Source organism: Micropterus salmoides, unplaced genomic scaffold (assembly GCF_014851395.1).
Source record: "Micropterus salmoides isolate LMB-PRFRI ecotype aquatic unplaced genomic scaffold, ASM1485139v1 Ms_hic_scaffold_9, whole genome shotgun sequence".
Lineage (NCBI taxonomy): Eukaryota > Metazoa > Chordata > Actinopteri > Centrarchiformes > Centrarchidae > Micropterus > Micropterus salmoides.
Window position 1 is genome coordinate 29,350,210 of NW_024044681.1, and position 25,817 is coordinate 29,376,026.

General features: G+C 40.3%; 1 protein-coding gene across 1 annotated transcript; it reads right to left on the bottom strand.

The window, feature by feature from the left end:
• Nucleotides 1-3,354: 3,354 nt before the first annotated feature.
• Nucleotides 3,355-12,695, bottom strand: LOC119895604 (55 kDa erythrocyte membrane protein-like). The gene is given in 13 exon segments (XM_038708830.1): nt 3,355-4,152; nt 4,249-4,323; nt 4,603-4,805; nt 4,896-4,976; nt 5,231-5,311; nt 5,394-5,497; nt 5,621-5,817; nt 7,349-7,417; nt 7,524-7,609; nt 8,139-8,217; nt 8,319-8,368; nt 8,371-8,446; nt 12,333-12,695. Coding segments are annotated over 13 exon segments (1,401 nt in total). The 5' UTR covers nt 12,456-12,695; the 3' UTR covers nt 3,355-3,975.
• Between the last annotated feature and the right edge of the window lie 13,122 nt (nt 12,696-25,817).

The following is a 25,817-nucleotide window of genomic DNA, read 5'->3' on the forward strand; positions in this document are numbered from 1 at the left end:
TTTGGCCCCGTGTACTGCTAAAAATAAAGCTTCACTAACATGTCTGTAACAAGAATAAATACCATACAAACACAAAAGACGTACGCAGTTTAGACAGGTTTTTGCATGCACTATAATCATGCTGATGTTGGGAAAGACACTTTATTGTGTATATTTGTTTTGTACGTGCAAAAGTTTACTGGTCACTAACACTCAAACATCCAGTTACATATTGAACCTGCTAAACCCAACTTGACCTCACATGACACATCAGTTGGCTTTCTCTGCAGCATTAACCCCACGGGCTCAACTAAATTAACCAGTCTCATGTGAGATGTCTAAGTCTGTCTCACCAATGAACTCTACCTCAACCAAATACCTGTTAGATGTTTTTTCTAGGATAGTTTCTTCTTTCTTAACTTACAAAACATTTTCTGATGGGAGGCAGAAACATTGCATGTTGCATCCTTACCTTGATAGATAAGTAACATTAATATTAAAACTGAACAAAAATGTTGGAAGATAGACTCGTAATTTTTTTAACACCACATACAGGTGCTGGTCATATAATTAGAATATCATCAAAACGTTGATTTATTTCAGTAATTCCATTCAAAAAGAGAAACTTGTATAATGCATACATTCATTCCACACAGACTGATATATTTCAAGTGTTCATTCCTTTTAATTTTGATGATTATAACTGACAACTAATGAAAACCCCAAAATCAGTATCTCAGAAAATTAGAATATTGTGAAAAGGTTCAATATTGAAGACGCCTGGTGCCACACTCTAATAGGCTAATTAACTCAAAACACCTGCAAAGGCCTTTAAATGGTCTCTCAGTCTAGTTCTGTAGGCTACACAATCATGGGGAAGACTGCTGACTTGACAGCTGTCCAAAAGACAACCATTGACACCTTGCACAAGGAGGGCAAGACACAAAAGGTCATTGCTAAAGAGGCTGGCTGTTCACAGAGCTCTGTGTCCAAGCACATTAATAGAGAGGCGAAGGGAAGGAAAAGATGTGGTAGAAAAAAGTGTACAAACAATAGGGATAACCGCACCCTGGAGAGGATTGTGAAACAAAACCCATTCAAAATGTGGGGGAGATTCACAAAGAGTGAACTGCAGCTGGAGTCAGTGCTTCAAGAACCACCACGCACAGACATACGCAAGACATGGGTTTCAGCTGTCGCACTCCTTGTGTCAAGCCTCTCTTAACAAGACACAGCATCAGAAGCGTCTCGCCTGGGCTAAAGACAAAAAGGACTGGACTGCTGAGTGGTCCAAAGTTATGTTCTCTGATGAAAGTAAATTTTGCATTTCCTTTGGAAATCAAGGTCCCAGAGTCTGGAGGAAGAGAGGAGAGGCACAAACTCAACGTTGCTTGAAGTCCAGTGTAAAGTTTCCACAGTCAGTGATGGTTTGGGGTTCCATGTCATCTGCTGGTGTTGGTCCACTGTGTTTTCTGAGGTCCAAGGTCAACGCAGCCATCTACCAGGAAGTTTTAGAGCACTTCATGCTTCCTGCTGCTGACCAACTTTATGGAGATGCAGATTTCATTTTCCAACAGGACTTGGCACCCGCACACAGTGCCAAAGCTACCAGTACCTGGTTTAAGGACCATGGCATCCCTGTTCTTAATTGGCCAGAAAACTTGCCTGACCTTAACCCTATAGAAAATCTATGGGCTATTGTGAAGAGGAAGATGCGATACGCCAGACCCAGCAATGCAGAAGAGCTGAAGGCCACTATCAGAGCAACCTGGGCTCTCATAACACCTGAGCAGTGCCACTGACTGATGGACTCCATGCCACGCCGCATTGCTGCAGTAATTCAGGCAAAAGGAGCCCCAACTAAGTATTGAGTGCTGTACATGCTCATACTTTTCATGTTCATACTTTTCAGTTGGCCAACATTTCTAAAAATCCTTTTTTTGTATTGGTCTTAAGTAATATTCAAATTTTCGGAGATACTGATTTTGGGATTTTCATTAGTTGTCAGTTTTAATCATCACAATTAAATGAAATAAACATTTGAAATATATCAGTCTGTGTGTAATGAATGAATATAATATCCAAGTTTCACTTTTTGAATGGAATTACTGAAATAAATCAACTTTTTGATATTCTAATTATATGACCAGCACCTGTATTTACTATAGTTTCTCTATACGGTTTGTTTTAATTTGTTAATATTGTCCTCAATTGCTGTTTGTTTTATCCACTATCACCTTGTTCAATTAAACATTTTTTGTTAGGATATATAACCCATATTATTGCAGATTTTCACTGCAACTGCAATTACCCTATAACAAGTGTTGTAGGGTAAATCATTTTGCGACAACAAATTGTCAACTGAATGCTGTATGTACAAGCTGTTTATATATTTCATGGTTCCAAAAAGGATGTAGGTTCATAGAGTTCTTGTAGTTCGTAGGGTGAAGTTAATGTATAGATATTTCTTGGAGCCCACATGGTGGTGCCATTGGACAGCTTGGTTTCATTGCAGCCCTAAAAGTAGGTGCAGAGGGAGCCTTCATGGTTGTGACCCTGAGAGTTTGTCTTGTCTTCAGTTGCTATCTGCAGAGCCCTAACCCTGTATACTCTAACCCTGTTGGAGTATACTGGCACCTTTAGAAGACATGAGTAAATTCAGCAGACCAGCGTTTCTGGAGATGAAAATGGATGTTTTGTGATGTATTTTGTACTTACAGACACATAGGGCCGTACTTGTGAAATTATAACTTCATTCAAAGTAAATAATCTTTAATATTGCATTTCTGGCATCTTTAACTCATTCTTTTAAATGTATATTGAAATTCATATAAATTCCGTCATCATGCTTCTTTCATGAACTTAACAAAAAAGTGAAATGCTACTAAAATCAGATTCGGGAAGAATTATCACCACCTACTGCATGCCTTGTTGTTGCAGATGTTTGCAGTCAGCCCAAGGTTTGAACACACACTATGATGATGGTTTCACTTTCATTACTCTGTGTCATGTTGAATTTTGCTACTTATTCAACTTATTGCCTTATTTTGACATATTCTATTCAAAATGAATATTAAATATAGCACATTTATACAAATTTATTTTTTCAGATTTACATATAGAACATACTGCTACATAGTTACATAGAACAAACTGCCAAATAATTACCCAAAACTATAAAACAGAATAAGTATCAAACTTTAAATTTCAGTAAGGTCTCCTGGATTTGCTAATCACTGACACTGCCATGTGTTTTCCTGCCTTCTGTAGATCTGGTGGAAGGAATTATGGGCACTTAGGAGATTTCCTGCTGCCTTAATTTTCCTTTAGGGCTCTGGAGAACAGGTTTCCACATTAACACAGTCAAAGACACAGTTGCAACAGCGCTGGGAAATTTATTTTTTTGTTTAAAAGTGCCTTTACAGTACCCCATGAGGTATACAATTTTGATGAGATGAGACGTGAGGTTGTCAATGACTGACTGAAATATGTCGTGTAGAAGACATTATCATCATGTGGAGTTACACATACTACATGAACAGTTTCAGAATCTCAGTCACATGGCACAATCTAATACAAACCGAAAATAAAAACACAATGAATCCATAAATGATGTTGTACATGGTAAAATCCTGTCATTTAAAAGTAAGGATTTCATTCACAGTTGTGGTCCTATTTTGCATTTGCTCACGTTCCAACAATCACAAAAGGTGTGCGGCACCAAAACTGTCCCGAAGCCCCTCGAAAGCCTGAAGCACAAATGTCCAAACAAGCAAACAAAACATCCCTGGTGAGGTTCTCGACTTTCTAAAATAAACCTTTCTACATATTGCTTTTTTTTTGGATGCATTTGTGCAAGAAAATGTCAGTGACAATTAACATTAACCAAAAGTAAACCCATACACACCTGGGACATCATTAACTTGTTTTGTGTAAGGAGTGATATTGCACTGCTTTTCAACAAATAAAAGGTAGTACACTGGTGCCAGACACCGGTCAGTACACCCATGATACAGGAACCCATTGTGGGGTGGAGGTGGCGCGCTCCATGGCCTCCTCCACACCTTTCAACGTTTCATCCACGTCGTTATTGACAAGAACCACATCGAAGAAGTGTCTATATGTGGTCAAAATGGCGTCTGACTCTTTCTGGATCATCTGCAGGTTTTCCGTCTAGGAGACAAGACACATGAGGTTAGCAGATAGTTGTTGGCTGGAGGAGTTTGGTTTTTCAAAGAACTCGAGTGCATGCAGATAGAGATTTAGTACCTGGACAGCTGTGTCGGTCGGAGCGATGAACACCACGAGAGGTGCAAAGTCAGCAGTCCGCAAGACTTTCAAGGTCTGTATTAAAAAAATTAAAATAAAAGTAAAATTTCATTAGACTGATCAACTTGATGGACAGATTTTTGTACATGGATACAATTTACCAGGCGACTGTCAGCTATGAGGGTTATTTAACAGATTTTGGGGGGAATTTTCTAATTCTAATTAGACAAACAGATACCTTTGTTATTTTCTGCATGCAGTCTGTGCTATTCAGTATATCAGCAATTGTACAATTTACCTCAATCTATCTATTCCTTTCGTGCTTTGTCTCCAGAACAGCCTGTGAATGCTCACCTGTGGTTCCACATCCAGGAGAGCGATTTTGCCTTGCTCGTGGATCTTCTGGATGGTCTCAATTTTGGTACCGAACATGTTTCCCTGGAAGCTGCCGTACTCCAGTAGCTCATTTCCGGAGATGCACTTGGTCATGGCGTCATTGGAGATGAAATAATATTCCTGTCCATTCTCCTCATCTTTACGCTGGGGCCTGGTGGTGTCTGTGTAGATGGTGAAAGACTTAGCCAAAGGGCAATTCGGCAAACTTAGCTGTTGAAAGACAAGAACAAAGAGCCTGTGGATCTACTTACGTGGTGCAGGGTAGGAAAATTTCTCAGGGTATTTGGTCAAAAGTGCATTTTTGATATGGCTCCTCCCTACGCCGGGTGCACCTAAACAGAGGAGACATTTTATTCAAACATTAACATTCTGGACTTCTGTACATTTGATTTGAAGATCTGTAGCAATTGCACTAAAATAAATTTGCTTTGAGATATATGAGATTTATGATGTGAGAACAGAGCTCCAGCAGTTCTCCACTTTTTCTGAGAATATGTGGATCAGTATGGATGATCAGAAATGTTTTATTATACCTTTAAGAATTTAATACCATGGATAAACAATGTAACTGAGCTAGGGCGCTTACCAATAAGCACCAGCGTTTTCCTTTTGAAAGCAGGGAGCTGAACAACCTCCTCATAAGAAATCACATCCAGCTGGTCAAAAACTGCAAAAGAAGGGATTTTGTTTTAGACAAACTCACACTACTGTCCAACTGAGACGCAGCAAACATCCAGTGGTACACTCACTAGAGCTGTGTTTCGCCAGGTACTTGTCTTTGCACTTCTTTTTCTTCCCAAACGGGCTGCAGGACTGACTGCCCGCTCTGGCCTTGCTTTTACTTGCCACCCTCCTGCAGTGGGGAAAGAGCTTCAGGTTAAGCCAGGAACATTTTTTGCTCTGCTCAGTGGTCTAGGCTGATGTGTGACTTCATACTGCGGGATTCCTCATCAGATAGTGCGACAGAGCAGTTTACCATTCTTGGAGCTCTGGGGAGGGTATCAGTCCAGCGAAGTCAGCAACACTGGTATCAACTCTGCCTTGCCACCAGTGCGGATCCTGCTTGTTGATGATCTGAATGATGTCACCGGTTTGAAACTTCAGACCTGCCTCTTTGCATGGGATGAGGTCATCCTTGGTGGGATCATAGTCAAACTGGGCCCTCATGTACATCTGTAGATTAGGAGCATATGTGGTGTATTCACTTTTTTGGGGAGGAAAGGAGCTCATAAACATTTGCAGTACCGGTATGTACAGTATTCAGTGTGCCTGGACATTACTGATAACCTGTAGAACTTACCAGTGTGTTGGTATCTTATCCTCAGCTCTACTGTGATTGGTCTCATATGTATTTTTTTGTGTAACGGTGCATCAGAAGCTATTGAGCTCGCTGACAATTGCAGCGAACAATACATACCCATGTTGTAGTGAGAGCTTAACATCTAAGAATCCGCAAATGTCAAACGTCATAGACCTACAGAACCTGTACATACGGCTAAATCGCATGCTCAAGAATAAATATTCGTGTTTGGATTCTGCAAAGGTTCCTTGGGAAATTCACCCTTAAAGGAGTATTTACAAGTTCCTGATATGATCTCAGACAGCTCAATTCATACTGTGTTAATTTAACATTTTCTCCCAGTCCAGGCGTGAGGTCCAACTTATTAAATCATCCATTCACATCCTGCAGCTCAAACAGGAAACATATAGGCGTAAGTAAGCTAAATTTCAAACCAAATGGGGTTGACTTCAGTTAGTTCAGGCCAAAGACATCCAATAGATCAGCTGCAGAAAACAGACTTTGTTTATACTCCAGATTAGAATCCTAACTCTTCCTGGGATTTATTTTTGAGAGAGATCAGTTTACAAATAAAGCTCGACTAAACTGTGAAAGATCGCGGCAGGAACACATAAATTCTCCTCATGGTAAATGACTACTATTGTTAGTAGAGGTTATCAACATTTGTGGTTTCCCCAAGTGGTACTCCAGTGGTAGTTGTACACAAAGACTATCAGGTTTACTGGAGTGGTCTGGGTCACCAAAAATGAGGTTCTCAAATGAAGAGCGTGTTAACTAAGCCTACATATTAATGGACTACAAGCTTTTAAGTTGACTGCCATCACTGACCACAGCCAAAACGGTGGTGTTAAATTAAACCTCTTTTAAATGGCACTGTATCATCGTAATGTGCCATAAACTTTTGTTACTTTGTTAAATCAATAGCAACTGACAAGCCAGCAGCCATTTTTCTGCCATAGGAGGCCCATGACTGGCTGCTGAGGAAAATGTGATGTGTTGTGGCCAGCAGATGGCAGAATGAAACACACTACCAAAAGTGTTTCAAGTCAAACTAGCGAAACTAATGTGAGTGATCTTGAGTTCATTAAATTTAAACTAATATTATAGTCACCTGGGTTGTTCATTGACTAACAGAAGATTCACCTAATAAACAACAAAATCATTTTTAAGTAAGTTGTAGAGGGAAATACTGAAAGAAAATGCAACCAAGCCCATGTTTGTAGATTGTGCCACTAGAGGTTACCATTGGATCTGAATGTAAAGCAAATTTACACATAATTTACTCATGTGAATTTAAAAGGAGTTTGGAGTGAACAAACATGAAACACAAAAACCACCCGCAACAAAAGCAATAGGCCTGACAAGACCAAAGCTAAGTGCACATTCCTCTAGTCATGTTATTACCTCACAGGCTCGAGATCGGCCCTGCAGGCTGGGAATGATCTTCATTGTGACTACTCCATTGGTTTCTTTCTGTATGTAAAGAGGACATTGGGTTTTTTTTTTTTTAGTTGTGCTGAAATGATATGATGAGGTTTGCATTCACTTTAGAGGCAAATGTTAGAAGGTATCAACTTACCAGGATCTTTTGTAGCTGATCTACAGATTGGTTTGTCACGCTTTTCCCATTGATTTCTGCTATTTCGTCGCCTTCATGTAAGGATCCTGGAAGTGAAGAAGAAACCAGGAGAAGAGTAGTAACTCTTGTTCTTCTGTGTTCCAGCTCAGTTTCGGTGTCACAGTTAATACAGTCCTAAAATGTGGTTGCAGCTACTGGCGTAATATGTATTCTTCTGAGAGATAAGCTAAACCCATGAAAAGCCTTAAAAACAAAAAAAATGTGATGTAGACACTGAGAACTCTGTCAATGTCAAATATGTTTGAAATATTCTAACTTTAATAGTTCAAGTCTAATTTTACAGCTCATCGTGCATATGGCCGGAGAGATACAGTATGTACATGATCTGTTGTACCAACTGAAATACATGTCAGACATTTTGCTGATGCTCTTATCCTGTGGGCACTGATCAGGACATGAGGTAGACCTCCTTCAGTACACACAGACAGCTAATGCTAAGACAGATTTGACTGGGACAAACTATTGAGCTTCTGTGTAGAAAACTTTCTTTCCAACACACGCCAGGTCAGCCAGCACACTCCCCACTAACCCTCAAATCAATGTGTGATAAATTACCTTGTCTGTGGATCATGCCGCCGTGCAATATTCTGGCCACAGTGCACCTTTGTTTGTCGTTCAGCTTCAGAGTGACCCCCTATGGACAAAGACCACAGTCAATGAGGATGAATCAGCAACACAAATATAAAAATATAAAAACTGTTTGTGTGCGTGTGTGTGTAGAAACAGATGGTATACCATTGGCTCTGAAGGATTCTTTTCAAATGCTACTTCTTTCATCTTGGTACTTCTGTTCCATTCATGTGTCCAGCACTACCATTGGCGTAAACCTCAGCCCCCTGATTCTCATAGATCTGCATAGCCACCTGTTAGAATGAAAAATAAAATAAAACAAAAGAAATAACACTTGATGTTTTATCTCACACAAAATGAAATCAACTTCGCTCATAATGAAGTTTAAACCTTGCTTTATGTGATTAGTTGAATGTATTGTTCTGAAGATGTGCAGTGAGTTCTGGACCAATCTGGACAGATCTTTATCACCCAATAAGTGAGGTGAAAGCCTTTCGCCAACGTGTGCCAACAGCTACGTTTCATTTGCAGTTTCAACATATGTTCCGTGGTTGAAAATTAACCCAGTGTTATAACACCTCATTAACCACATCCATCGATCAGGTTCACCAAGTTCCCGTGGCCATGGATACCACCAGTCTCATCAGGTGATAAGGAACATAAATGTAAGGAAGCTAAATCTTCTAGTCTAGTTTTTGAATCCCTATCCCCAGATCATGTCCATGCTACTTCCATAATGTCAGCTTAGATGGTTCAGGTCACCGTCAGAAAAGGAGATCCACATATTTTTAAAGCTAAAGATCTCCTATAATGAATAGAGACACTGCAATTATTGGGGACTCTCAATAAATGTATTAGGTACAAGATAAGCTACACTATGGAGGAGTAATTCTGTGGACAGCACGCATATTATAGAACAATGAATGCACAATATCACAAGGTATATAAATTGGTCACTAAACTGACATCAGAGACACGATTACGTCAGCAGAAACCTTCTGCATGAAAATGACACATCAGCACTGCTTCAGCAAAAATCTTTTTATCTGTCTTACAACATCAGCAGTACAATAAACCAATAAATATCATTATCGCCCTCCTCCTCCTCCTCGTCCTCTATAACCTCAGCCCTAAAATACTGTAGAACAGCATTTTGGTGTGTAACGCAGGCAGAAATTTACACTGTATGTTTCTCTTAGCAGTTTCATGTGTGCCCTCTTAATTAAAAAGATTTGTTCTTAAGATTATTATCTTTAACATGTGCATGTCTGCGTTCATGTTATTTTTGAAACTTGTAGTAAACCATGCTCAGTAAAATGATTTCAAGACATCGGTGGTTGTCTGGGTGAGGCCAGAAGAAGAAGAAGAAGAAGTTACTTTTTCTGTAACACAAACTGAGACTGTGAGTTAGGAAACAACTGAATGCAGGAGTCAGTCAGAAAGTCAGCTGTTTTTCTGTGCAACATGATAGTTATTTACCAGCCTTGTGCTCTTAGATGTCAGGACTGTACTATGCCAGGAGAGAGTATATGGATGGTTTCCCATGGTAAACAGATGGAATTACATCCTCTGAGGAGTCTGTGCGGCAATCTTGCTACAGATAAAATCACCACACACTGATTTCTTTCTGAAATCCAAAGCTGTCCTACTTGTTCCTTCTATTCCACATTCCCAGGGAATTAATTTTGTGAATCCGCCAGCTTGTGATCTTATGACTAGTATAAATGAACTTGATGGAAATGCATAAAAGCACCAGATATTGTACAAGCTGGGTGATCATATAATGACATTTATTGTTTTTTCCAAATTTAAGGAAACTTTTATGTGGGCCCATTACAGGCAGGAGTAACTGTTACACCTCTATTCACAAATACCAAGCAGTTCTCCTCAAGCCACGTAGCCGGAGACTTCCTCTAAACAAAGTGCTGACCCTTGGGACTGAGCAGGGAGGAAACTGACACGGGCTGTGATAATGCGCTTTAACACAAAACAGCTGGAGCTCTCTGAGGAACACTGACAGATGTTTGACATACAGAACATTAACAGAGGGAGTTGCCTTACCACTAAATGCTCAAACATTTGCGCGCTTAGCTTTGGATTGGTGCTAAACGCCAATTTTAATGAAATGTGTCTCATCATGATTTCAACAGTGAACCCCGCCAGCTTTTATCCCTAAAAAGAAATAAACACATGTCTACATGACTTAAAGGTTTGTGGTTTGTTGCAGTGTGTTCCAGTCACTCTTAACAGTCAACACGTGTTAATGGAACTGGGGTCATGAAGCCCCAGAAAGCTTGAATGCCAGTTTTGGGTGTGGAAATGCAACAGGATAAACAAGCAGCCAGGTGGAAAGCAAAAGGCATTGAGTGAGAGTGCATCCTGTTCTGGACATTTGCTCATCTCATCTTAAGGTGGGTGTGGCTTTATCTGGAATAGATCAGTGTGATAGATGCTTTTCAGAAAGTCAATCTAATACAAATCTATACCTATTGTGCTTTTCTCCGTACACAATGGTACAATGGTATTGAATGCATTATAACATAACCTGTCTTATGTGCTCATTTAATGCTGATTTGCCCATTATCCAAGAAATTTTCATTATTAATAATTTCCACCTGTGGGATAAGGGTAGTCTCTAGGGACATGGACAAACAGCGTGGTTAATGGACCTGCCAGACAAACTCAAACCGTACACTACTACAACCTTTTTTTAACACACAGACTGGAAGAATGTGGTTAGATTGTACAGAAATAGCTGGAGGGGCTGTTGAAAACCAGTACTGAAGTAAGACATTAAGTCCTCCACCTCATGCTAGCTCTCATCTGACGTGCCTAAACTTATTTGGGTCTTAACATTTGGAATTCTGTTTCATCACAAGGCTGAGGGAGTGACAGTGCAAAGTGGGGCTGAAATAACAAGCCATGTACTTGTCCCTGTGTTTAAATGCATGACTGATTGTCCATGTAGGGCTAGTGCACAGCAAATGTGAAATATTTGGAGGAGTGTCCAGAGGAGCATAACTCAGTACTGAGCTGGGACATGTGCAGACCACAACGGGCCTACTCTTTGTACTGCAAACCAGCCATATGTCATGTGACCAGCACTACAGACTGTGCAGTCTGCACTATGAAATAATGGATCACATGATCTCACTTAAAGACACTGATTCCACAAACCAGCACTGAGCATAAGAAACTTTCGGCAAGACTGTAACTTGAGGCTATTGAACTGCAAACTGCTGATGTCAGGAAAGAAGTTTCCTCCCTTCCCCGTTTCCTTCAGAGTAGCTCAGTGCTGACTTTTCAAATTCAGAGAAGAGGTTTAGCGCATAGAGCTCCCTCAGCATTACTGGCTGCCAAATAGAGGCCTAGAGTTCCTGGCGGATTTAAGCTGCAACTGTTTTAAGCACTTTGTGGTCACGCATGTCCTGTAAGGTGCTGTCCGGCTTAAAGGTCAGTGGTTTAACAACATAATCCGGCGTCTATGTGAAACCAAGTTTCGCCGAAAAAACATCAGCCTGGTACATTGTGATGTAGTAAACAACCTGCCTAGCCAGAGCTGACTGATCACACTCAGCAGCAGTGGCCCAGGCAACATCACACTTAAGTGCTGAAAAGTGGACCAACATTAACTTTATTTCCTGTCTATCCATTTTCTTCTATATTGCACAACATTGCTTCAGAAAATAGGCCTACTGATGTTACATTAAGAAGACTTTACTGCCGCAGTTGAACATGTTGAGCTGACTAGTCAGTTCATTTAATACCATTTGTGTAGCTCTGTGCCACAGGTTTACAGGCTCATTGTCTATGATCACACATAGAAACACAGGACGCCTGACATGTGATATAGCCTTGTTTCCCCAATTCCTCAGATGATTTCTATATGTAGTTTAGGGGAGGGAGGACGCAGAAGTGAAATTGCCAATGCAATGTCTACTGAGTCAGCCAGCAATGCAGCGGTTACCAACACAGACCTGCTGATTTGAGGAGAAAGATCTGAATGTGCTGCTGCTGTTAGGTTGCATCAGGAAAACATAACTGGCTCTGTTATTAGAGATCTTGTCGAGGAACAAACAACGATCATGCGCCCCATCTCTTGCTTACCCGGAAGCTAACGTTACACCAAAATATAGAGGGGGGCGCGGGCAAAAAAAAAAGGTAAAAACGACACCCTACCTTGTCAGACTTTGGTTTGTTTTGAAGGAGCTGCTCCAGGTACAGATCGGAGAGGGCTGTCCGGACGCTGTTGACAGGATCCAGTATGACAGCAGGTTCGTTTTTATTGGATTTTAACGTCATCTTTCCCTGTTAGCTAAGAAAAAAAAAAAACTGTACCCGATGTGCCCCCGATCAAGGTCCGCAAGAGGCTGAGGAAATGAGTGGGAAAGTGCTGATAAGGAGCCCTGACGATGCGATAAGTCGCTCTGAGATAAAAGTCCAAGGATTTGATCAGCGGCAGGTTAGGTACATGAGATTATCTGCTGCGGGGACACCGCTGACAAAGCAAGTAAACATGTAACTGACTGCTGCTCAGAGGGGCAGGCTCATGCTGCCTTCACGTGCTCCCCGTAAGTTCCCAAGTCCCACCACCCAAGTCGTTTATACTTCAATGCGCTACACTTGTTCTACACGGAAAATAAAGCACAATAGACCATGTAGAAGTTTTTTTTTCTTTTAAACACCATTGTTAACGTGAATAAGCCAACACCAGTTTGCCTGATATTTCCCTTAGTGCACAAAAAACGTGATTTGGGAAAATAAACATAAACGGAGATATCTGCAAATTAACAACTAAAATGCTGTGTTTATATTATAGCCTAGCATATGTTCTTTTGTGCAGGTCCATTCACTCTTACATTTCTATTTAATAATTTCTGTAAGTCAATAAAGTAGGTTGATGAACCTACTGTTAAATATAACCTAAGAACCACTGAGAGCAAATGTATACGTCACTGTTTGGTTGCCTTGCTCTATTTTAGTATTTTTCATCACGTGTTTTCTCAATTTATTAAGCGTGAGAGCCGAAAAGGAATAGCTTAATGGAAACATATTAGGCCTAATTATATATAAGAATTGCCAAGCAAAGATACATCCCCTGTATCGTTAATTAAACCCATTAACTTAACATTCTGGTAAACAATTCAATGTTCATATTTCTCCCTTTTGGCATTTGGTGGACGTTCGACGTAGCCGTTACAATTTCCGACCGTCCTTGAATGCAGCATTACCGCAGCGTTCTCGGCAAGGCGCTGCTTTGGCAGGCTACGAGGAAGCCAAATAACGGATTCCTACTGACGTTCATCCCGGAGATGTTTGTTATAAAACAACCCGGGCTGCAGTATGATTGTCTGATTGTCTAATTTACAAAAAGGAATCAGAAGGGATCGTATTCCAGGAGCTATGCACAGGGGCCAACGCTCCTCGATCTAATATGGTCTTCTGCAAACTAATACTAGTCTCAATTATATTAGCTTTGAGCCCATAACATATTCCCCCGTTTTAAATCAAGGCTTTTGTGTGATATGTTTGAATATAAAAATCTGGTTATTTCTCCAAATGGTTCCAGTCCCTACTCCTGTACACCTCAGATTAAAAATGCATTTACACAACCTGCACTTTAGGCTCTTGAAACAACAAATAAGAATGGTTTTCAAATACATCAATGATTTATGTCTGGCCCTGTATATACAAAAAAAAGCATTCTTTAGGTTGGCCATATGTACAAATCACCCCTGCATCTGTATAACCTATTTACGCAGATGACAACTAGGGGAGACCGGGTATGGCTGTAACATGGGGAGAGTTGTAACAACACCAATTCCACCAAACAGAGATAAGATAGGAGTTAGGTGATCATTTCAGTATTTACTTACTTCCTCCCAGATCAAGCATGGTGGTTTTCAAGTCTGGAAAGAGGTGCATTCAGAATATATAGACAAAAAACTGATTTTGAGGTAAGAAGGTAAATTTTTTGACCAAGACTATTTTTGTTTAGTATCTATACTATTGCAGAATTGTTTGACTTATATTAGATTGAAATATAGATTCCCAGGCAACATGTGATGCATTTTTTCCTTTCTAATTTCAAACCACTATGGTAATACAGCTAGCTAAAAATTGTCTGACAGGGGTGGGGTGGGGTAAACACTTCTTTAAAAAGTGACCAAAAACAACCATCCTCTATACATAAAACTAGGGACTTTCTTTGATTTTAATATTTTACAGAGTGCCCTTTGCAGTCTGGGCCAACCAAACCCGCACTCCAGGTTTACCAGCATTAATTTGTCAGCACTGCGACCAGTACTTCCCATTCACATGTTGTACACACGTTGGCGTGTGTATCGTCACTTGACCTTTTCCATACTCGGTCTCCACCGGTGGAGAGGGTAGAAAAGCGAATGGGCAGCTTGTGAGAAGTGCCTGTGCGCAAGAAAAAGTCCCGGTACGCCAAAAAGTAAAATATAGAAGTGCTGGTATACTTACCAGTAAATACCGGCCCACTTCAAGCACTGACTGTGACTCAGAATAAGAATATACACACATTGACACACACAAACACACACACACACACACACACACACACACACACACCTATTTTTAGTTAGACCTAAGGATGTACAGAGATGTTCTTTAATTAATTACATTGTAATAGTATTTATTAAGTATACTTTTAAGTAAGTTTATTCTATAGATAAATTTACAAACGCATACTGTACATGCACGTGAGTCATCAGACAAAGTCCGTTACAGCAAGAGAGAAACATTGTTCTTTTATATAACTACCTGTTTTGGAAGCATATCATGTAGTGTGGCATCTATTTTTGATTCTTTTGTGTGATTGTTACAACCTACCCCGCTATTGGGGTAGGTTGTAACAAGGGAACACATTGCTTTTGACATCAACTCACAAGGTCTGTGATATTCTTGTAGATGATTGAATTGGTGCCATTTGTAGTGAACAAATGTGGATACTTTGTATAAAAATTTGAGAACTCTAGCTACAAAATCCAGAGAGTTATAGTTGCTGAAGCAAAAAGTGTTACAACCATACTCGGTCTCCCCTACATCACAAATTAGACAGTGAACTCAGTGTGGTGAAAATAATGACTGAAGGATTTCCCTTCTGTGTTGTTACACTTAATACCACGCCTGTTTAGATGCTCTGTCGTGCTTTATGCATCATGTGTGTTCTTTTGTTAAATTTCCAGATTCCATTTTTGGTGCGCAGTAGGGTCATGGCTATGCTATCAGACAGCCAAGCCCCGCTGCTCTTCATTAGGAACCACATCAAAACAGGATGGTAAATGGGTGAAAAGGAAAGAGGATTTCGGCAAGGTTATGAGTGTTCGCTCTCTGATAAGCAACCATATTCCAGAAGGGACTCAAGATGGAGCCAGCATGCAGGTTTGTATCAGCCCTCCATCACCGACCTGCCCCAGTTTGTTAATCCCTGGCTCATCATGAAAAGGGTTATTGCCAAAATGTAGTTTCAGGAACACGTCCCTAAACAGTGGAAGCAAAAGCACAACACCTGACAGCAGCTACCTGTGAAGGTACCGGTCTTTGAGTTCCCATATTAGAAAAGGTCTTTCATGCTGTCAGGTGAGCAGCACACACTACTTCTGTCAGTGTCTCCTCTCATGTCACACTGTGAGTGAGAGCGAGATGTGAGTGCAGTTAATGGGCATTTTTTCCCAGCAGACAGCTTTTTTGAACCTGTTGCCATTCAGCTTAGAAGCCGCAATACCCTTTGTTTGCATTACCTGCCTGCCACTTTGTTGCTCACTGTACTGTAAGCTTTAAGTTAGACCAAGTAAAGACTGGATTTTCCTCTAATGCTTTGTCTGTTGGGTGGGGACAGTTGTAACAGCTTTTTTAAAAGTGAGACAACTAACCCCGCAATGACAACTAAACACATCAGATGAGGCAAGGCAGGGATAGACAGTAAGGTCTGCTGCCAAAGAATATTCTATCTGTCAACACTGAGCAGATACTGCAAGAAATTACAGTTTAACCTCAGAGAACAAAAGTGACACTTTACCGCAGGGGTACACTAGTAGCGTATGCGTATGCACATAGACAGACATACATCCAATGTGTTCTAATTCGTATAGGCTTCTCTAAAGCTATCGCTATTGGGTTTACTCCTAGCTACCTAGCTAGCTATTAGCACTTCTGGTCTAGGCAGGGTGTCTCATACAGATGCGCCCGGGGGCATCTCTTACGGACGCTGAAGGGTACCTTTTGCATCAAATAATGCTTTGTCAGCCTTTCTGAAAGCCTCAGTATTTGACGCCCTGAGATGAGAACAGACAACAACACACATGTAATTATGAACAGGCACATTTGTGGTAAGCAATGCTGCACATTCTTTCTCCCTTTGCCCCCCTCCCTGACACGGTCAGGTGACTGGCCTGAGCCCACATGTCCAGCATCACTGTCTTCCCCCTCCCTCTTCCCTTGCCGGTCGAGCGGCGCGGCGATGAGCCCACGAGTGTGGCTATGCCACCTCGTGTGGATCACCCAGCAACATTGTCTGCCACAGCCTCCCACGCCTCAACAGGGGAGCGGCACGGTAATGAGCCCATAAGGGTGTGGCATCCCAACTCAGTGCAGAGAACCCCCAGGGACTGTGTCTGCCCCTGCCTCCCCTACTTAATAGGGGAGCGGCATTGCCATGGGCCCACGAGAGCGACAACGCTGCCTCGTGCGGACCCCTCAACCACACACAGGAGATACCCCAACCCCCTCTGATTGTGTGTGAAGCTCTCTCACAATCTGGCCTGGATCGCCCGGCTAGATGGGAATCAGCTCATCCTCTCCGGTGGCCCCACCTTCCTATCGGATTGACTCACACATGCATGCCACACAGGAAGGCATCCCCTCCTGCATGGCAGATTAAACCTTAAATCAGTGATTAAACTACATTAAATCAAGTCAAAAGTTAAACAGCAGTTAAACACCAAACTTAAGTAGTCAGGCACTCAATCTTCTAGTGATTACCAAGTTGTATAATGATCAACACTCAACCTTCAATACTAATCCTACTAAAAAAGGGTAAGGCACTTGTAGGTTAAAATATGGCATATCTAGGACAAAATAAAGTAAAATATATAATTAGATAAAATTACACAACAAAAGTATCAACAGAGGAGCCTAGGAAAAACAAAGAAAACTGGCCACAACTGGACAGCGGTGATTATTGTAGCCTACTCAGCGGTGGTATAGAGGTGGAGTAGGCTAGTTTGTGGCCGGTGTTCTGACGATCTATGCTGCCATGTCGAAAAATGCTACCGTTCTTCAAGAACGCAATTGTTGATGACTCCAACGGTCACAAGGGATTAACTCAAAGCGAGCCTTCGGGGCGGTGAGTTTACATACAAAGTCAATACAAAGACGCGAAGGGGGCGGAGTTGAAAATTTGTGAACATTTGTCAATTTTTGCGGGTTCTAATCGCCCTTCTCGCATTGTGCACTTGCAGCAAATGTACTCAGAGGAGCCTTTTTAAATTATTTTCTATTCATAGTTTTGACGTGAAGTCAAATTCTAAGGAAAACGCTTCCTTGGAGGGAAAAAAAGACGTTATTTTCTGCTGCTTGTCAACCAATAAGTGATAAGTACACTGTTACTTTGAGTTTGTTACTTTTTGCATTGCCAAATTCCTGGATGGTTGTCTTCGGATTTACTAATCAAGGAGGAGACACGCCTGGGCTGTGTTAGGTGAGGGACTCCCCAGAAGGTAAAAGTAAACATTAGGCTACCCGCAGTCGAGCGGCGGCAGGGACCTGGCGGTTTTTAACAGTAGAAATGCTTCACCCTGCGTTTTCGAAGGAGCGCTCTGAGCGTACGAAGTTGAAATAAATTTAACTTTGAGCCGTCATTGTCCAGTCAAAGATGGGAAATTAATGGGAGTTGCTTGGATTGTCTGGAAACCGCAATAAACTGTTCACGAATCATAAACCTTGAACCAATCATCACTAAGACGAAGCTCCTGGACCAACTGGTGGTACCACCAACAGTGTCTCCTCTATCTGAGGGTCTCATGTACCCACACGGAACTCCATTTCCCTGTCTCCTGTGTGTTTGTACAACTCTCACCCTTAAACAATACCAGAGCAAGCTCCCTTCTTTTATCTGTTTTTATTTTAAAGCAGATAACAAAAGACACACCTGTGAGTTGTGATAAAGTTTCTGCTAATGTGACAGTTATTACTTAGCAGCAAACCACCGATTACTGATCGCTGGCGCTATAATCTTTGATTAGACTGACAGGACAGCTGATTTGGTGGTTGCCTAGCAACATAAAAAACGCAGCGTACTGCTCTTTTCCAAATTCAACCAAAAAGGCACAACGTGTTTTCAAACCTGCAAAATGGTTTCGCGTTTGATTGGGGTCTTAGAGGGCTGACACAATCAGATGAACAAGCAGTGAATATTAACAATATCACGAGAAAATTATATGCATTCATAGAAAGGAAATACAGAAAATATTTAGACTAAGCAGACCTGGACAAATAAAACACAAGTAGGCTACAGAACATGAAAACATAAACAACACCAAAATAAACTAAATATATATTTTTTAAAAACATAGTGTAGCCTATGAGGAAGATATAAATTAATATAGAGCCTATATATGAATAGATTTTTTTTTTTGATAATTTGCTAATTATTAAAGAGGTTTTAATAGCTTTTTTTGTTTGATAATAATTTAGAGACTGAGTCAAAGATATTGTAATTCAATACAGAACAGATGGAAAGAGGGAGTATTTTGAAGCATTCTAGCCTTATGGATGTGAAATTTAGAAACAAGACCATGTCTTGTAGTATGGGTATTAATGTGTTAAAGCAACTTTTATCCAGAATTCTTGAGAATAAGTACAATTAAAGAAAAGATAGAAAGAAAGAATAGATGCAACTTCTAGTTTACAGAAAGAACCTAAAGAGGAAAATCTGTTTTAAATTTGTTTAACAATTTACTACAGGGATAGTATCTATGTGAAATTTTCATATGGACTTCTTTTATTTTTGGAATGAGGAATTTATTAGAGTCTGACCATATATCCTCTGCCAAGAGTTCTGGGAAGTTTAATTCCATAAGAGAACTGATTTGGGAAAGTCACTATGACCAGAATAGTAAATAAAGGCTAGCTTTGCGTGCTCCCGCACTTTTAGCATTATTAGTTATTCAAAAGTGTCAGAAAGTTTCCTGTGCCCAGCGCTGTTTTCTGTTTTTTTTTTATTTAACGACACCCGTCATAGGGCTATGGTACTGCAATAACAAATCTGAGCCAACATAACACCTCTAAAACAACAGATTTATCTGAGTTTCGAGAGTTCATCCGCAGCACATATTCGCTGACAATGTAACGATTGCACTTTAACAGAACAGTTTAGAATTAACCGTAAGAGTTGTATGATGGCTTGTCATTCCTTTCCTCTGGTTACCAGCTCGATCACTCAACCATCCTTTCACTCATGGTTTCAGTAGTAAACTGCCATAGGATTGACAGATACCGTTTAAAAAACATTATATTCTAACTAGAAACATTTAAGAAAACGTAAATTACAAAGTATATTTTGTATTTCATACAAATAGAAGGTTTTTTCAGTAATTTTTATCAAAACTCCACCGCAAAGCATCACGGGATGTCTGAGGGACGGCCTTTAACGCTGATAGGCTGTACTACATTGCGGGTGTGTGAGCCTCTGTCTCTTACTTGCAGTAACATCTAGTTGTGAGATTGTGATGTAGAGGAGGGAGGGTCTACTGAGATTCAGTGTGGATTTATGTATGCTTTCTCTTAACTGTGGCTAAACTGTCTTATAGCGGACAATTAAACTTTCTCAGTAAATGAGTAACATTAGTTTCAAATGCATGCGTGGCTTTCGTTCTTATATAGCTAATGTTTTTCCTGTGAACGATAATGATTTTCATATGGGTCATGTGTTTTGTTTTTGTACTTTTAGCATTGATTTGTGTGTTTTAATGCTAACCAGAAAACAACATGTCAATGTTGCTGATGTGATGTATTGCTTAACTGAATCTTTGGTTTGTAAAAACATAGGCTCTTGTACATAGGCTCTGATTTTCTGAAAAGAATTAATGAAAATTAATAGTATCGTACACTTTACCACATCAAATGAGACTAAGGCATCTGTAGTAGAGCGCTTTAACAGGACTCTGAAATCTAAAATGTGGCGTTATTTAACAGCCAATAATTCTAAACGATACGTAGATATATTGCAGGATTTAGTCACCTCCTACAATCATAGTTATCATCGTAGTATTAAAATGAAACCGATTGATGTAACAAAAGACACTGAAGATATCGTATTTAACAACTTGTATAAAACAAAAGATGAAAGAGTAATTAATTTTAAATATGAGGTGGGCGATACTGTAAGAATTTCAAAAAAGGTTACGAGCAAAATTATACTGATAAAGGATCACTCATTCACTGTAAAGGAATGTGTGTCAAGGGACCCTCCTGTTTACAGGTTAAAAGACTATGATGGCGAAATATTACAGGGGAAATTTTATGAGCAAGAGATGCAAAAAGTTATTATAGATAAAAACAAAACATTTAAAACAGAAAAGATTTTATCTAGAAAGAAAAGACAAGGAAATGGTGTTAGTCAAATGGGTCGGATGGCCAAATAAATTTAACTCGTGGATTTTGGAAAAACAGGTCATTCAGCTACCTTAGCAGATTACAAACACACGTATGAATGGGATTTTTTTGTCACCCTGCCCAGCAACTCGTCTGCATGACTGTACCCGAGCAATACAATAGCAAACTTTAGAACAAAACTATCCAAGCCTTTACACTTTAAATCAGTGTTCAACTCAACCAGACGCACTTCAAAGAAGGTCAGATGGTGTCAAAAGAGGGAGGGAAGTTTTCCTCCCCAAGAGTTGACCTTTGCACATGCAAAAACCAGAGACATCGCCTGGTGTTTGGTAAGGACCGGCAGAGACTCAATCAGACAATGCATCGCTTAAAGATTGTGTATTCAAAGAGCCTTAGTGAACCCTAGCCGTAAAGGTGTCACTAAAGACAGTCAACAGGACAGGAAAAGGGGCTATCTGACCCCTTTCTCCCTCCCACAGGTCACCTCCAGCCTCAACCTGACTCTTTTCTCTCCACAGAACGGCTGAGCCATAAACCACCATTTCGTTCTCTAATGCGATAAGCCAGGAATGCAAAGAGAAGAGACCATTACAACCCTTGTTTCTCGAAACAAGCAAGGTTCCATTATAACTGTTTTTGTTCTGTTTAAATAATAAACTTGCTAAGTGAGCAGTGGCGTTTGCCTCTGAGTTTAGTAAGTAATGACCCTGTTGTTATCCTTTTAGTGATGTTTGAAAACTAGCAGACCCATAAGAAAGTAATCGTGAAGAGTTCCCTAACCTCTTTCCGTTTTGTCTTAATTCATCCCTTTACTCCCTAGTAATCACTGTCTGTTCAGCATTAACTAATGCTTTAGTTAAATGTTTCATATACAATTTCCTACTAAAATATCCGTTGATACGCTTGTGTGTATCACCAGCCTCTCAGTTAAAGTGGTAAATCTCACAAGTGGAATGTCTACTGTTTTCTCGTGTGACCCGAGCGCCACCAAGGGGACAGGAAAGGTATAACACGCAAGTGTTTAAAACTCGGCTTACACTGACAATGATCGCTAAGTAGGCCATGTAATTACATAAACGAAATTTTACATCGAAATTGTCTCTTGAGTTAAAACCGGTAACCAGCAAGTATACTGAGGACATGTAATTAAGCTTTGTTACATTTTATATAACCATTATAACCTTTTTCCATAGTGTTTAGCCTCGTTTTAATTGCCTTTATCCGAATGTTTAGAACTGAGTATTTTTCCAAATGTCAATATTGTGGGAGAGAGATTAAAGGGAAATACGCGCAACGTATATTTCTTTATCCCAAAAAGTTAACACCTTTGGGGTGACTTCCCCTGAGACCCACTCCCAAATTGACGTCACCACTACCTAATGGAGGCAGATAAAAGGGCTTGTTGTCTTTTGTCTCAGCTCTGCTCTTCTAAAACTCTCTTGAAACTTAACGTATACGCTCTCTTAACTTCCTTTACTTTTTGAAATTCCGATCTTTTTTTCGTTTCGTACTTAAATTTTCTTCAGACGAGCTGAGAAAGCTATGACCCTGAATCCCAATTTTCTTAGCGGCAGATTTGATTCTTTTTATTTTGTTTGGAGCTGCCTGTTTAATCTCAGCAACATTAAATAGCCTATATTCCCAAGGCCTCGCGAACCTACGGCGAATGTGTGAGTTTATTTGATTTTGTTGTTGCAACCTCATCCGATCGTTTTGAACAACTTTGGACCAGAAACTCAGAAGCCTTCATTTATGGCCTTGAATGAATGAAACCACGGCTCTGACAACAGAACCCGGAGTGGGTTCCGCTATAGCGACACCAAACGAACTGAGATCAGAGTAAAGCCTGGGCTGACGGCCCGTTGCTGCAAGCTTCCCACAAAGGACTCCGGAACAAATCCACCGGTTTCGAACTCAGCTCGAAAACGCCACTGGGGTCGGGCCAGAACCAACTCCACAAGCCAACCGGCAGTGGAGCCTTGCTACGGGACCTCCGGCAACGGTGGGGCAAAATAAACCACACTCTGTGACTCGTTGGTGTTCTCTAGTGGGCTCCATCTACAGTTAATAAACCCCTAGATTAGTCAAACTAAATCTGCAACATAATTTCGGTCATTCGTTCCCTCATACTCATAGAATTCTCTCCCTCTGCAATATAAACTGAAATTCAATCGAGCCTTACATAGGCTACCCTAATCATTACCTCCTGGTGGACATGTTGACTGTTGTCCCTGTAATATTACCACATTTACCCCACTATTGTACTCTCTTTTGTTAGTTAATAAATTCACCTTGAGCACAGTGATGTTGTGTGTGTGTTATTAAGAATCTAGAGTCCCTATACATAGAACTCATCCTCAGATTTGAGATTGACTGATTGACTAGAGTTTACGATTTCAGAATAACTGAACCAGTAACAACTAATGAATTACCAGAAATTCGTGTAATTCTCAGGTTATACTCAAGGACCTAAAGCCTTGGGCGGACAAGCAAATCTTTAGGTGGTGCTCCTAGTTTCGAGGCATAAATTAATATTAAATATTAAAATTAAATATTAAATATATAATAAATATAAATTTTCATAACTGTATTAAAATTTACGTAGCCTAGATCTGCTACATCAGCATATGAGGTGGGTCTGATAGAAATACAATATCCAAAAACATGGAAATCGTTTTCATCAGAAGACTCAAAATTTGTCATGTTTGATAAAAAAATCCAAGCGACACAGGGATTCTATACAACAATGTCACAGATAATAGCTGAACTAAACAGTTGTTTATCTGAAAACAACATGGGTCACATTGAGCTTGATTACAACAACATTACCAACAGAGTAAGCATTTTGCCAACGAGAGACGTAATTAACGTTTCAAGGAAAACTTGCACAAATGTTGGGATTATCCCCGGAGTGGCTTTTAAAACTCACGAGGGAATTGCAACATTTAGATCTCAGCCGCGAACTAACAGTGTTGACACAGATGCCGTATTTGGCGCCACATCCTGCCGATGTTAACGTAGGGGTGTATAATATATTTGTTTATTCCGATATTGTTGATCATCAAACGGTAGGGGATAGTTACATCCCTCTTTTAAGAATAGTACGTATATCGGGTTCAAACAACCATATGATCACAAATACTTATGACAGACCACACTATCTGAGGCTCTGCAAAACACACATTGATAGTATCCAGATTTCTCTCAAGACAGATCAGAATCAACATATCCCTTTTACGTACAGCAAAGTGATAACAATGCTACACTTTCGACCCGTAAAATATCGGTATTAGACAAGGAACAAACATGTACCATCCATATGCTCACAATGCGGACAAGTACGTTGCATATTATACAGCCCAAGCGGGTGGTGATTTACCAGGATACAGCGGGCTCGGTGCTCAGTATGGTGCAGGGTTAGGGGGAATCTTTAGGGGATTGTTTAGATTAGCATTCCCCTTACTCAAGAAAGGATTTACATTTGTTGCCCCTCATTTAAAGACAGCTGCTAAAAACATAGCTACGGATGTTATTACTAACGTCATGAACAGACGTCAAGAGGGGGCGGGTGTAGTGGCCGTGGCCCCCCGACCAAAAAAACGACCTCCAGGGAAAAGAGGGAGTTCCCCACCAAAGTGGCGTAGCCGAACAACAAATAAGAAGACCCATACTAAGACTAGAAAAAATAAACAAGCAAGGAGAAGCAAGTCAACAAAACGTCAGAAGACAAGAGACATTTTCTAACGAGAATGTCATTGGTACATCAAGCGTCAAGTCGGAGCTAGACCTGTTTATGGTGCCGTTAACACAAACAAGTATTGAGAAATGCATCTATGTCGAATTCCCTCCTCTAGCAGCGGTATCAGACTCTTCACCCCTTGAATTTTTCATTCCAGCTAGTACAGAGGACTACCTGGATCTAAACAATACGTTTCTGTACACGCGCGTAAAAATCACCAAAGCTAATGGCGGAAACCTGGATCAAGCAGACGAAGTGGGCTTAATCAACTACTCTGGATGTACAATAATAATAGTAATATCCCATAGACAGAGTCTGTCTTAAATATTTTAGCGTCCCAACGGGCACTCGTGTTTGTAATCAAGAAAATGTATTCTTGGGACAAATACCTAATTTTATTGTAGTAGGATTTGTAGATCATGAGGCATTTACAGGTAGTTATGCGTGTAATCCATTTAACCATTATGATATAGAGTTTTTATGTTTATATGTTGACGGCCAACAATATCCTTCAAAAACCTTTCAACCCAACTTTACCAGAGGGAATGCCATCAGGGAGTATCATCTTCTGTTTTAACCTGAGCCCTGATGAAGGACGCGGAGACCATATGTCGCTCATTAAAAATGGTAGTGTTAGATTAGAGGCTCGTTTTAGAAATCCGCTTCAACGCACAATAAATGCGTTTATTTACGCCACATATGATTCTATAATTGAGATATCATCAAGAAGACAGGTTCTCATTGACTTTTTCTAACTTTAACAAACGATAGTATGAATACGACAGAACTGTCAAAAGTACTTGATAAGGTAGTGAAGCAAGGCGTCTTTCTTGGAGTATTTGCTAGTGACCAGCTTCCTAGATCAGTTATTAAAAAGAGAACCGCCATGTTGGTGGTAAACACAGACCCCTCCCACCTGGGAGGACAACACTGGGTCGCTATCTATATTGACAAGCAGGGTGTGGGATCATTCTGTGACAGTCTTGGGAACTCTCCGATATACTCACATTTTCCTGAATCTTTTTCTGTCTTTCTCAACAGTACTTGTAAGTCCACGCAACATTCTGTTAGAGAAGTGCAAGATGTGGATTCTGTAGTGTGCGGTCAGCATTGTGTGTTTTTTCTTTACCATATGGATAGAGGCTTATCTTATGACAATGTAATGACTAATATAGTGATAAACGGTCATGCAATGATTTTATGGTGTGCAAATTTGTGAAAAAAATATGACCTTTGATTGTATGTGGTCAGAATAATTATGCAGAATGTAACCAGTGTGTCCAAGT